Source organism: Mirounga leonina, unplaced genomic scaffold (assembly GCF_011800145.1).
Source record: "Mirounga leonina isolate KUSES-001 unplaced genomic scaffold, KU_Mleo_1.0 Mir_418, whole genome shotgun sequence".
In the NCBI taxonomy this organism is placed as follows: Eukaryota; Metazoa; Chordata; class Mammalia; order Carnivora; family Phocidae; genus Mirounga; species Mirounga leonina.
Window position 1 is genome coordinate 14,800,430 of NW_023270739.1, and position 13,757 is coordinate 14,814,186.

The following is a 13,757-nucleotide window of genomic DNA, read 5'->3' on the forward strand; positions in this document are numbered from 1 at the left end:
ATGATCATCCTCATCACCATCATCACCATCACCATGATCATCACCATTATCACCATCACCATGATCACCACCGTGATCATCACCATCATCACCATCACCATGATCATCACCATCATCATCAGTATCATCACCATCACTGTCACCACCATCATCGCCATCATTATCATCATTGTAATACTTATTGAGGCCTTACTCTGGGCCAGATTCTATTGTAAAGGGCTTTCCCTGTGTCAGCACTTTTAACCCTCACACCAACCTTATAAGATAGAAACTTAAAAAAAAAGTCCCTATCATATAATTGGCAAAGCTGAGGCAAACAGGAGTTAGTAACTTGCTCAAAGTCAGACAGCCAGCAAGTAGTTAAGCTGAGATTCAAGCCCGAGCAGTCCATTCCAGAGCTCTTAATGTTAGAAACTGAATGTACCCGTCACTGTGCCCTATTACCTTTAGTCCTATACAAACATGCCAAGTAGGACAGAGGTTTCCATGGCCTGATCAAGGCTACAAAATCGGCAAGCAGGAGAAGCAAAAATTCAGACCCTCCAATATGCTGGGGCCTGGCATCAGAGATTTTGTTCCTTGATAAGGAAATGCCAGGTCTGAAGGAAGGCAGAGACTGGATGGTGAGGGAGGCTGGAGGAGCAGCCCTAGAATCATACTGTATAGGCAGTCACCTCCTCTGCACCTGCTGAGCAATTGCTAGCTGGTAACTCCAAGGTGCTGGCCTTTCCAAATAAGCAGGGCTTCTGGTTTTTGGGGCCAAGAGAGTAGCCTTCGCTAGAGCTCCATCTCCGACCTGGTTGCAGCCAAGAGCTGGGGCAATCCCCATTCATGACCTTCACAGCCCCTCCAGACATTTCAGAGAAACTGGGCTATTTTGTGGGTTCAGGGAGATCCTAAGCCTATGGTGATGGAACTCCTGATTTTCAGCTGTGAGGCATGCACTCCCAGTCTGTGCTTCTGCCTTGGCTGTTGAATGTCATGGAGTAAGGGCTACCTTTGAATACTGGATCTGCCACCTCTTGTCTGGGTGACACTGGGCACATTACTTAACCTTTCAGAGCCTCAGTTGCCCCGTCTGTAAAATGGGAATAGTGATGCCTACTTCCAGGGACGTTGTAAGGAAGGACAGGGTTGTCAACAAAGCACCGGCCGGCACGGTGCCCGACACACAGGACATGTCTGATAGATGCGACGAATTGCTATCATTGCTCCAGGAGCACCCTCCTTCCCCTCCAAGAAGGCAACAGCCCAGGTCTCCCTCGTGTTAAGAAGAGGCTGCTCCTCGTCCCCTGCAGACCCTGCCTGCGTGGTGCTGACTAATTGGGGACCACCTTCTGGGCGTAGGAGAGCTGGTTGTAGGTTGCCATGCTTGCTGCCTCGTTGGTGCAGGCCTCTCTGGCTTTGTCAAAGGTTAGCTTGTACTGGCCCAGTGGGGAGCGGAGATGGAACACTCCAACGGTGGTATCTAGAAGGGAAAAGAGAGCAATCGTCCAGGTCAGCCCGGCTGGTTGGCAGGGCTTCTGGCAAAGGACTGGCAAAGCAGAAGACGAACTATATTCCAGGGTGCGAACCATTTCCCTTCAAGGTATGTTGAAACACATCATTTAAAATATTTACTTCTTTTCTCATTATAAGAACAGCACATTTCATTGTAGAAATTTGGGCAACCCATCCAAGTAAGAAAAGAAATAAACAAAAATCACCTATAATCGTACTCCCTGGAAATAATCATTACTCCAGGGCTAACATTTTGGCGTACTTCCCCTAAAGAATTTTTACTTTCTTTTTTGGTAACTTTTTATTATGATATAATTTCATACTCTTCTAGTCTTTTTACCTCTTCCTTTAAATGTCATATACATTACAAATGTGGCAACATCTTGCATATAGAGTTTTTAGAAATCTTCTTTTAAACTTAACATTGAATCATGATTATTCCCCCATATTATAAATTTTCTCCAGCAATAGGATTTCCCCTTCACTACTTATAATTGAATAATTTTTGTGAACTTTACAGCCATGAAAAAATACTTTAAAGGGAGTTTTCGCCAAGGACTGTATGTTTTCTGATCGCCACTATGCCCTTAAAAAAGTTTTCTAGCCATTTCTCCCCTAAGATACTGAAAGATTTATCATTTTTTCCTGGTTGAAATCTTTTTTAGCTAGATAACTGAAAGCAGAGACCAGAGACAGTTCAAGAACTGAGTTACAGTTTTACATTGTCAAGTTCATTACCAAATGCCACTAAAAGGTCACTTTCTACACCAAAAAAGAGCTAAGCTCAAGATCTTTGACCATAGGCCAGTAGAATATTCCACAGGTTGTAGGATCCTGTCAGCCCTATCTAAAATGCAAACACTTACCAGCATAACAGTTTGGGGAAGGATGGATAGATGTTTTTCTTTGTCTTCTTGCTAAGGCAACATGATTCTTAATCGTGCATTTGAGTGGATGTGTAACAGTACATTTGATCATCCTTGACTGTTAGATATGTGTTATTTATAATCTTTTATGATACAAAGTAATGCTGGGATGGTATGTTTATCTTTACTCCCTTCTTAGATTGTGTGTCTATTGGATGGGTTCCTTGAAATGGAGCTACCAAGTCTCGGCGTGAATTATTTTATGGCTCTCAGCACACATGGTTAAACTGGTTGCCATAAAGGCTGCACCAGTTTGCCTTCCTCTGAACTGTAAGAGTAGGCATGTCCTCCTGAGTGTGGGTTAGCTCTGTATCCATGCCCACAGGGAAAGCTGGGGTCTTATCCCAATGCCATACTGTCTTGCTAAGGGTAACCACTCAGCTTCAACAGAAGGTGGGTTCAGTTATGATGCTCAGTCACTTAGTAAAACTCCCAACACTTTCTTAGCATTCATGAGACAGCAGAAGAGAAAAGCCCCCCGGAAAAGAAGAGCTGAATAGATTTTTCCCCTGTGAGTCAGCTGTGGGAACAGGCAGGACTGGCTGATGGACCGTGCCCTAATGAAAAAAGCCAAGCACTTTCTTGACTTCACACTCTTTGAGGTAAATGACTCACAGATCATCGTCCGTGGTCCCAGCTGCTCATTTCAGCCCCCATCCTAAATAGCAACTGCCTATAGAATCCCTCTCCTTGGTAGCCTCACCTTGAACATAGAATGTCCCCAACCAAGCTTTCAAATGTTGCGCCATATTCCCTCCCATCTGCTTTAACCCAACCACCACGGGGTTTGCTCTCTTGAGATAGAAAGAGAGCACCACCCTCTCTGCCCATAGGGGTGCCCTGGGCTCACCCTTCTTCCTAGTTGAGACCCTGTTACCTTGAGGTCTTTGGCTTGACATCTTTTGAGTCTCCACCATAGTCCCAGGCCTCTATTAGGCTTCTCTAATGATTCCCTCTCTCATCTTACCCAGAGATCTTTCCCATCTCCGACTATTCTTCAAAATATTTTTTACAGTGGTAAATATACATAACATACAATTTACTTTTTTGACCATCTTAAGGGTACAATTCAGTGGTGTTAAGTAGATTTACAAGTTATGCAACCATCACCACTATCCATTTCTAGAATGTTTCCATCATTCCAAACAGAAATGTGGCCACCATCAAATCGTGACTCTCCATCCCCCTTCCCACAGCCCCTGGTAATCTCTATTCTACTTTCTGTCTCTATGAATTTGCCTGTTATAGATCCCTTGCATATGTCCACAATATTTGTCCTGTGGTGTCTGGTTTATTTCACATGGCATAATGTTTTCAAGTTTCACTCATGTTACAGCACATGCCAGAGTTTCCTTCCTTTTCCAGGACCAGAAAATATCCCACCACAGGGATAGGCTACAGTGTATTTATCCATTCATTTGTTGATGGACACTAGGGTTGTTTCCATCTTTCGGTGGAACATGGGTGTACACGTATCTGTTCGAGTCCCTGCTTTCAGTTTTTTTCTATTCTTGCTCTCTCTCATTTCAGTTGAACCATCAGCACGAGATAAACTGCTGTCTTCTGTTTTGTGACTTGTCTTTCCTTGTCTTCTCAGTTTAAAAAATTTCTTCAGCTACACTGGGAATCCCCTTGCAAGGAGACAAAGTCATATATCCTGTGTATTTTCCTTGCTTATGCTTCTTCTATCTCATCCCCGAAAGGGATTTGAGGTGTCTTAGGATTTTGTTCATGTTATGGACTGCATGTTTGTGTCCCCCCAGATTCATAGGTTGAAATGTTAACTCCGAATGTGTTGGTATTAGGAGGTGGGTCCATTGGGAGGTAATTAGGTCATGAGGGGAAAGCCCTCTTGCATGGGGTTAGTGTGTGTGTGTATGTGTGTGTGTGTGTGTATTTTTAAAGTAATCTCTACACCCAACATGGGGCTCAAACTCACAACCCCAAGATCAAGAGTCGCATGCTCTACTGACCGAGCCAGCCACACGTCCCAGATTAGTGCCCTTATAAAAGGGACCCCAGAGAGCTTCCTAGCCCCTTCTGCATGTGAGGACACAAGAAGACAGCAGTCTGAACCTGGAAGAGGGCCCTCCCTAGAAGCTGACCATGCTGGCACCCTGATCTTGGGACTTCCAGACTCCAGAATGGCGAGAAACACATTTCTGTTGTTTTTAAGCCACCCAGTCGATGGTAGCAATCCAAGACAGTACGTAACAGGTGTTAACTCAATAGTTATTATTGAGATATGTAAAAACTGCCTCACTAGAATTACCATGTCTCGAAAATAACCCCATACCAGTCAGAGACATGCAATAAACCCTGATCGGCCATAGCACGTAATGCCCCAAGTCACTCTCTGAACCCCTGCAGTCCCTCCCTGCCCTGGCTCAGAATGACGCCCCTGGGTCCTTCGTGGATTTCCTCCATGAGGTTTCAAGATGCCCTATCACCTGCACCTCTGCAGGTCCCATTTGGCTTTCTACTTTGTTGTGTGTTGTGATTCCTAGTTTTATGACCCCTGTGGGTTCATTACAAGCCATTCAGATCAGCCTTGGAGGAGAATGCCCTACCTGCCGATCAAGTTGTATTATCAAAACAACTGCTGAGAAGTTGCATCTACACATGGCAGGTGCTTCCTCTTTCTTATTTAAGCCCTAAACTATGCTCCTTAGATTCAGTTCCAATCGATGGTTGCTAAGCAACTTGGGGAAAGCATGTATCAGGAAAATTCACGACGGATGACCTTTGCGCTCCCTCCTGGTTCTAAGACTCCGGGTCCAGATGCGAGTGATTCCAGTCCTCTGCCACCGAAGCCCGCTCCCCCCTGGGCATTGGGTCCTGGGCAACGCGCGGGCTATTTGGCCCGGTTTTTAATTCTGTTCCCGTTCGCTCTCGCACGAGTCCCTTCCCCAAGCCTGAAGGCAGCCCCCAGCCACACTGACCTTGGAAGTGGAGGTCGGCGCAGTTGGCATCGGCGTGGCACTGCCCGTTGTCCTGCAAACAGCGGTCGATGGGCCGCTGCTCCAGCTCACAGTCCATCCCGTCTCCCACGTAATGACTTTTACATTCACACTTGTGCTTGCCCTGTGGGGAGAGCCGAAAAGATGAGAAGCCCCTTTTCTAGGACCCCAGGACCCCTATGTGCTCTGCGGGCCCCCATCCAGTACAGGAGATGCTCAGAAGCACCAGGAAAATGCCTCGCCTGTAAATAGTGGCAATTAAGTCACGGCCACGTCTCATGTTTGTACAGGCTCATGATGAAATGTCATCTCAGCTCAAATGTCGTTTCCTCGGAGAGAGTCCTGACCCATTAAATAAAGCAATTCTCCCCGTCCCTTCTATCACACTGGCCTAGTTTACGTTCTTCCTGACTCTTGGGGCTTTCTGGAAGTATCTCCTGCACCTGTTCCTGCACAGAGCATTGCCCCTCTCCCACACGTTTCAATGCTACGTCCCTGGGCCCGACAACAGTACATAGTAGGTGCCTGATGACCTCTTGCCGAATCAATGAATGATCTCACTTAATCCCCACAACAATTCTATGAGGGCTGTATTATTATTAGGCTCACCTGGCAAACGAGGAGACGGAGGCTTGGAGAAATCAAGTAGCTGGCCCCAGGCTACAGAGTGTAAGCGCGGGAGCTAAGACTCAGAGAGTGACTCTAAGTTCACACTTAAAGACTGTAATGGACATTATCTTCCACCAACTTCTCTTCCCAACAGATGAACTGGGCATCAGGGCACTGATCCTATTCTAAAAAGACTTGAGTGGGTGCCCAAAGCTGCACTTTCCCCCCACTCCTTGCCGACATTTTTCGTTTTAATAAACTTTTTACTTTGGATAATTCTAGATTTAGAGAAGAGTTGCCAAGATAGCAGAGAGAGTTGCCATATACGCTTCTCCAGGTTCCCCTACGTTACCTAATCATAGTATCTCCGTCAAAACTAAGAAATGGGGGTGCCTGGGTGGCTCAGTCGATCAAGCATCTGCCTTAGGCTCAGGTCATGATCCCGGCGTCCTGGGATCCAGCCCCGCATTGGGCTCCCTGCTCAGCGGAAAGTCTGCTTCTCCCTCCCCCTCCCTCTCCCCCTGCTCTTGTGCTCTCTCTAATAAAAAAACAAAACAAAACAAAACTAAGAAATGAATGGTGGCACATTACTATCAACTGAATAGTAGACTTTATGTGGATTTCACCAGTTTTCCCACTCATGTCCCTTTTCTGCTTAGGATGCCACTTGGCATTTAGTCTGGGACTTAACAAGACGTAGAGTCCGGTGGGAAGGAAGCTGAGGAGGAGGCTGAACGGTAAGCAGAGTGAAGCGAGGCTGAGCAAGGCACAGAACTGCTCCAAGTTTCCCAGGGGGAGGAGAGACTCACCGGGCCGGTCATCTTGCAGGTGGCATGCTCATGACACCCACTGCTGAGGCCATCGGCGCAGGGGTCTATCTCTGTGCAGCTGTGGCCGTCCCCCTTGTAGCCCTTCAGGCAGCTGCAGGACACCTTTGTGCCCTTCTGGGAACACCTGGCCACCTTCGCACAGCCCCCGTTGTTCTGTTTGCAGAAATCCACAACTGCAGGAGCAGAGGGGAGAGGGCTCATTGAACCACTGTCTGTAGAATGTGGGCTTCAGACGGGGGCATGGGTCACCCTGGGATGAGTGGCATTGGGAAGAAAATGGGCCCCAGCACGTTGGGGTCTTCTCTCCCCATTCCCTGCAGCCCCTGGGCTAGCCTTTGCGAACACTAGAATCCTGCAGCTGATAGCCTCCGAGACCAGGCCTGATGACCCCCGTGCACCTCTGACCCCCTTTGTCACATACCTCTAGGCTCCACTTCGGTAGTTTTTGGAGTGAGTTTGGGTTTTTAATGTTAAGACAGTTGTGTGTGTGTTTGCGTGCGTGTGTGTGTGTGTAGTTACGGTACTCTTGAGCACTTCATGAGATGGGCATCGTTGCCCCCATTCTACAGATGAACAAACTGAAACCCAGAGAGTTTAACTGACCTGACAAAGGCAAAACGGTGATTATGTGGTGGGCCTGGGATTTAAACTTGGTTTGGCTTGGTTTGACCCCCAAAGCCCATGCTTTCCCCACTGTGTTGTGCTACTCGATAGGACCTTTGTTTTCACGATCTCCCAAATTTCAACCCAATACTAGATTAGCTCTAGCCTCAGGAGCAGCAGGGAAGCCATCTGATGTCTCTTGCCTGGCTTTTGCCTGGAGTCATGGCAGCTGCTTGAGATTTTGAGAGAATAAACATGAGGACAAAAGGCCTCATCCTAAGGAGAGCAGAATGGAGAGAGAGAACCTGGGTCTTTGCTGCGGTTGTTGACCAGTGACCTAGTTCTGGACTGCTTTGTAGCAGATTACAAAACAGCAGGTATAGTGAGATCTCATTTCTGTAAAGAAACTATGTATCTTTATTTGCATATTTATTCATGAAAAAGTTAGCAAGTACATGTGGCATAGACTGGTAGGTTTCTCCCAATACCTATTGTCTCCTTTTTCTTTCTTTTTTTTTTTTTTTTTAAAGATTTTATTTATTTCACGGAGAGAGAGGGAACACAAGCAGGGGGAGTGGGAGAGGGAGAAGCAGGCTCCCCACTGAGCAGGGAGCCCGATGCGGGGCTCGATCCCAGGACCCTGAGATCATGACCCGAGCCGAAGGCCGTCGCTTAACCGACTGAGCCACCCAGGCACCCTATTGTCTCCTTTTTCTATAGTAAGAGATTTTTAGTGGGCTCATGGTTGCCTAAATGAAGACTACATTTCCCAGACCCCTTTGCAACTAGGTATGACAGATGATGGGGCTCCAGCCGATGGCATGGGAACAGAGAAAATTTTTAACGACTTCTAGGTGCATCCTTAAAGGGAAGGAAGTTTGCCTCCTTCCTCACCTTCCTGATCCTGCTGCCTGGGATGTGCTGATGGTACAGACTGTCTTAGGTCAGGCAAGTGAATGGTGGCAGAGCAACAAGATAGAAGGAGTCTGGGCTCCCAGATGTCCTTTCAGAGCTATGTTAGCTTTGGATGCCTCCATTCAAACTACTATATGAGATAAAAATACACATCTAAACATTTGCCTTGTTTATGCCACTGGCCCTTTGGGTCTCTGCACGGGTGAACCTATGTCTTAACTACTAACTACAGACATGGCAGTGGTCAGAGTGATTTTCACCAACTGATGAGAGTAACTGTTGTTTTTTTTTTTAGTACTATAATGTATCTTCTGAAATTTTTTTTGAAGTAAGGCTGGATTACCTGGAGAGTTACAAAAACACTGTACAATAAAGTGCATCACTTTGAGCGTGCAAAGTGATTTCAGAGCAATGACCTGGGAGGTGGGTGGGTCAGGCATGGGCAAACCCACTAGGGAGACAGAACCACAGAGAGGATAGGTATTGGGAAAATGGCCCAGGCAGGAGTGGAAGGGTCAGGATGAAGTCCAGGCACTCTGACCAAGTCCCGTTCTGCTCCTGCCCCGCTCTATTTCACACGCGCCCCAACGGCACCTACCTGTGCACGTGAATCCGTCCCCTTCATAACTCAGGTTACACTCACACGTGTTGTTTTCCTTACACGTGGCGTGAACAGAACAAGGAGGCGTGCACACGGGGGGCAAGGCTGCAAACAAAGAGGTTACCATTCTTGCTGTACCTGTGGTGTGAGGACGCGGGATGCACCAAGACTCGCTGTCTGGCCTGTCCCCGTGTTTCAGAAGTGCCCCTTCTGCGGGAGGATACGGTGATTTGCTAAGGTTCCTCCCAGCCTGGAGATTCTGAGATTCCAGAATTACTCCGTGATATTAACACATTAACTCTGCAATGTTAGTCAGATTAAACGGTAATATGTCACCTTTATGGGCAGCCAGTTAAAACTTTATACCTCAACAAGGATACATTTGGCAGATTAGCTCTTCAGCCCTATGGGTATGGGGTCCCCAGAAGGAGATGGTTGAATTGGAGGAGAAATTCTATGGCCTTCTGAGGGCACCACTCAGCTTGGGAGAAGTCTGGAGCTCTGGTGAGTGAATGGGACGGACCAGTCAACAAGCAACGTGGAGCCACGGGGTGGTCAGGGAGGAGGGGAGGTGCAGGGATTCTGGGATCTCAGGTTGCTTAAGCCCAGAGGGAGAACTTAGTCATGCCCTCCTGCCCCTAGTGGTTCACAGTGGGTAATTCAACCTTCACATCTTGGACATTCCACCAGAACTCAGGGTTCAGGGTATACGGGACGCCTCAGAAAACTGGCTGCTCAGGAAGGATCTAGATCGTGTGACGAGGATCATGATTGACAATGATAATGGCAGCTCTTGTCAGCGCCTCTTCCCCTGCAAAGGGTGGAACAGGCACTTCTTTATTTATTTATTTGACAGAGAGAGACACAGCGAGAGAGAGGGAACACAAGCAGGGGGAGTGGGAGAGGGAGAAGCAGGCCTACCGTTGAGTAGGGAGCCCGATGTGGGGCTCGATCCCAGGACCCTGGGATCATGACCTGAGCTGAAGGCAGACCCTTAACGACCGAGCCCCCCAGACACCCCCAGGCACTTCCTTTTGTGGATGAATGCATGGAGGCCCAGACCCGGTGGGTTACCCAGGACCATTCATCTAGTAACTAGCAGAACCAGGGGTCAGATCCCAGACTCCACAGAAGTGTGCATTTTCTGTGAAACCTACTCGGCCTCTGCGCTGGCACACGTCTGGGCCCGGGACCACGATCCTGAGGGACCACTCCTGCCCAGCCCTGTATTGTCTGCCTGAGCTGGGTCCTTCCATGATTGCACAGGACCGCATGTTCGTTTCGTGGGTTTGAGTTAAATCTTTTCAGCCAGTTTTCCCTCAAGTCCCCAAACCTCCTGAGGCCTGGGGCCACGTATCCAGATCGTCTTTTCCGTGTGGGAAAGGAAACGCCTGCTTTGTTGTTTTTTTCCCGGGGTCACGCAGACCCCCCCGCCCCCCCGTCAGTTGGGTGCTCTGGGAGGCCCTGCCGCAGTGCGGGGCTGCAGGGAGCTGCCCGCTCCCGGGACAGACCTGTCTGAGTGTTGCAGAAGCGGCCCGTCCACCCCGTTTCACAGAAGCACTGCCCGGAGCCCGTGGTGCCGTCATCACACTGTCCGTGGGCTGAGCAGCCGCAGACTGTAAAGCAAATTGGAGGGTGAAGGGCAATCAGTGAGCAGGGATGGAAATCCAATCAGCCAGCTCACGACCACCAGTTGGCTGTGTTGTCAGTGTGGGAGGACCATGCTTACGTCATCGTTTCCATTCATTCATTCAGAATAACATAGTCAGTGGCTAGCATGGGCTGGACACAACTAGGCAATGAGCTGACCGTGAACCACATACACCATAAGGTTCCTGCTCTCACGGGGCTTACAGTCTAGGAGGAACTGGCTTTCGAACATGTGGTTATAAACTTGGTGAGTGTTATAAACACAGAAGCAGAGGGCATCATAGGGTATGTAACAGAACAGGAAGAGGACAGAACCTTATCGGGGGTCTCCTAACAGAGAAATCTATTTAACAGTGAAATCTTCAAGGTATGCACCAATTCCTTCTCTTCTTGCCACCCTGAGCACTATGCCCCTGGCCCAAGGCAGCCCCGGCTCTCACCTCTATTGTTGCATTCAGTTCCCCAGAGGGGACCCTGCTTCTGCTCTTGCTCTCTTACCGTGTGTTCGCCTTGGGGCAGCTGAAGCAATCCTTTCTAATCTGCTCAACGCACTCCGCCATTCACAGTCCTCCACTGGCCGCGCATTACGCTTAGAATAGATGAGGAGCTGTCTCTGGCCAAGAAACTCTTACGTTACCTGGCCCCTGGTGGCCTTCAGACTTCATTTCCTTCCTCCCCTCCTCTTTGCCCACTCTGCTCACCACCACCGATGCACGGCACGACCACTTCTGCCTCGAGACCCTCGCATGTGCTCGTTTCTCTTCCAGGAGAGCCAGTCCTCTGCTCTGAGCCGCCCCGCACAGTAGCCCTTGCTACTACCTGGGGCTATGTAAGCTTAAGCTAATTAAAATAAAAAAAAAATCAGTTCCTTGGTCACACATTTTGAGTGCTCAAGAGCCACATGTGGCTAGTGGCTCCCATTCCCGACGGGAGAGTTACAGAACATTTCCAGCACGACTGCAAATTCGTGCGCGCAGAGCTGCCGTTGGAGGTCCCCACGCCCGCCCCCACCTCTTTGCAGTCTTGCCTCAAAAATGCCCGGTGTGAGATGTCTTCTAAAACAGTGCCTGCCTGCCTTCTGCATCCCGTTCACCTGCTTCTTTTTCTTTATACCTTTATAACTACTTTTGTTTCTGAGCGTATATTCCTTGAGAGTTGGGATCTGGCCCCCTCCCAACACCACTGTATCCCTACAACTTAGAACGTTTCCTGGCTTTTGAACAAGTCACTTAGCCCCTTTGTGTCTCAGTTTCCACATCTGGTGAGTAGGGATAGTAACAGTACCTCCCACGAAGGGTAGTTGTGAGGATTAAATGATAAAACATACCTGCCTGGCACAGAGTAGGTGCTCCGTACACATTAACCGTAAACATGAGCGGTCAATATGAATAAGGACTCTAAACGCATGTTGGTTGAACGACTGAATGAGTGTTGTTCAGCCACCGCCTGTGTGGATGGCTGCAGGGGATGTGCACTGCACGTCTAGAGATGGGGCTCTTTCAGTGGATGGCAACTGGGAGTACATTCAGGGAGGGAAAAAGCATGTAGAGGCAGGCGGATGGGAGGTGGGTGGACGGGAGAGAGGAAGAGGGATGCTTCTGGGTCAGGCAGGTGATGCGGACGAGGACAGCACACGGCTGGACAAGAGGCTAAAGCAGGGGCAGTGGGCACCACGTACGCTGACAGTCAGGCCCGAATCTCCCTGGCAGGCACAGCTCGCACGCCGTCCCGTTGAAGCCCGTGTTGCATCTACACTCGCCTATACCCGAGTACTGATCGAGGCAGATACCACGGTTATTACAGGGTGCATCCGCTCCTCCAGGGCAGGCTGGAAGAGACGAGACAGCAGTGACTTAACAGTCTCCCAAGACCCAGAGCGGCTCAGCACCTTTGTTATGTGCTGCTGATCGGCCCTCAGCTGCGGGGCTCATCTGCATGAGCCCAGAGAGACCGTGGCCCTGGGGACACACCCACATAGTGTCACCAGAGGCTTAGGGCAAGCCAGTGGCCTCTGGAGCACGAACTTAAATGTATCTGATAGGATTCTACCGTGGCAGAGCAATATGCTGAACCATGCGTTGTATTTGGGGGTTAGGAGGCCTGGATTTGAATAGATCTGGAATGAATTTCTTGAAGCTTCAGTTCTTTTAGCTCTAGATGATGATGATGATGATGATGATGATGATGACCGAGACCACATTGTGACTGAGGATCAAATATGTTACTGTAGGGCGCCTGGGTGGCTCAGTCGGTTAAGCATTTGCCTTTGGCTCAGGTCACGATCCCAGGGTCCTGGGATCGAGTCCCGCATTGGGCTCCCTGCTCAGTGGGGAGTCTGCTCCTCCTTCTCCCTCTACCCCTCCCCCTGCTCGTGCTCGCTCTTTCAAATAAATAACATCTTTTAAAACAATGTTACTGTAACTGAGAGCACTTTGAAAACATAAAGCACTGAGCAAACGTAAGGGACGCCACTGATTTTTGTGCACATTTAAGTGATGGAGTGTGGGTACTGGGTAATCATGTGTACTCTCAGCCCAGAATTTTCTCAACTGGACCACAGTGAATGGAGGACCCATGGTGGTTAAAACCATGGCTTCTGGGGACACTCTGTGGAACCTTGGGCTTGCTGCTTAGCCTCTCTCTGCCTCGATTTTCTCATCTGTAAAGTGGGGATAACAATGGAATCTACTTCTTAGAGGTTGTTGCCAGGGTTAAATGTGTTGTTATATATGGGAAGTAGCATGCAATAAATGTGCTTAATTAAAACAATGTGTGGCCAATGGGAAGTGCCATGGCATTTGTCATGATTGGCCAGAAGTTCTATCTATACACCAAGATTTCAGGATGGGCCTAAATGTCCTTTGGCAAGGAGTCCTTTCCTGGTGAGGCAAGAGAGGGAGGTGATGTCATACATCCCATAATGGGGTGGGGCGTCCAGGAAACAATGGCCCCCAGACCTCATATTAGCATAACGTCCTGCCAAGGTAGAATTCTATGCATTTAAACTCATGTGCTCATCAGTATACTGGACTAGCCTCAGAAATGAAATACGGTGTTTCCAGCACCATGGGAAATGTCTGATGCTTTCATGCTGAGCAAAAAAGCACAACACAACGACAATCGATGCACGGGAGAGTCTCAGCTCTGTAAAAAACAAAATACG

General features: G+C 48.6%; 1 protein-coding gene across 1 annotated transcript in view; it reads right to left on the reverse strand.

Annotated features, from left to right (window-relative positions):
* STAB2 (stabilin 2) overlaps positions 1–13,757 on the reverse strand; it is a 144,726-nt gene that overhangs the window by 11,680 nt on the left and 119,289 nt on the right. Inside the window, exons 56-61 of the mRNA XM_034987711.1 lie at positions 12,273–12,422; positions 10,456–10,560; positions 8,942–9,049; positions 6,805–6,998; positions 5,369–5,510; positions 1,335–1,468 (exon numbers count right to left, since the gene is read on the reverse strand). Coding sequence (XP_034843602.1) covers positions 1,335–1,468; positions 5,369–5,510; positions 6,805–6,998; positions 8,942–9,049; positions 10,456–10,560; positions 12,273–12,422 — 833 coding nt within the window. The remainder of the gene's footprint in view (positions 1–1,334; positions 1,469–5,368; positions 5,511–6,804; positions 6,999–8,941; positions 9,050–10,455; positions 10,561–12,272; positions 12,423–13,757) is intronic.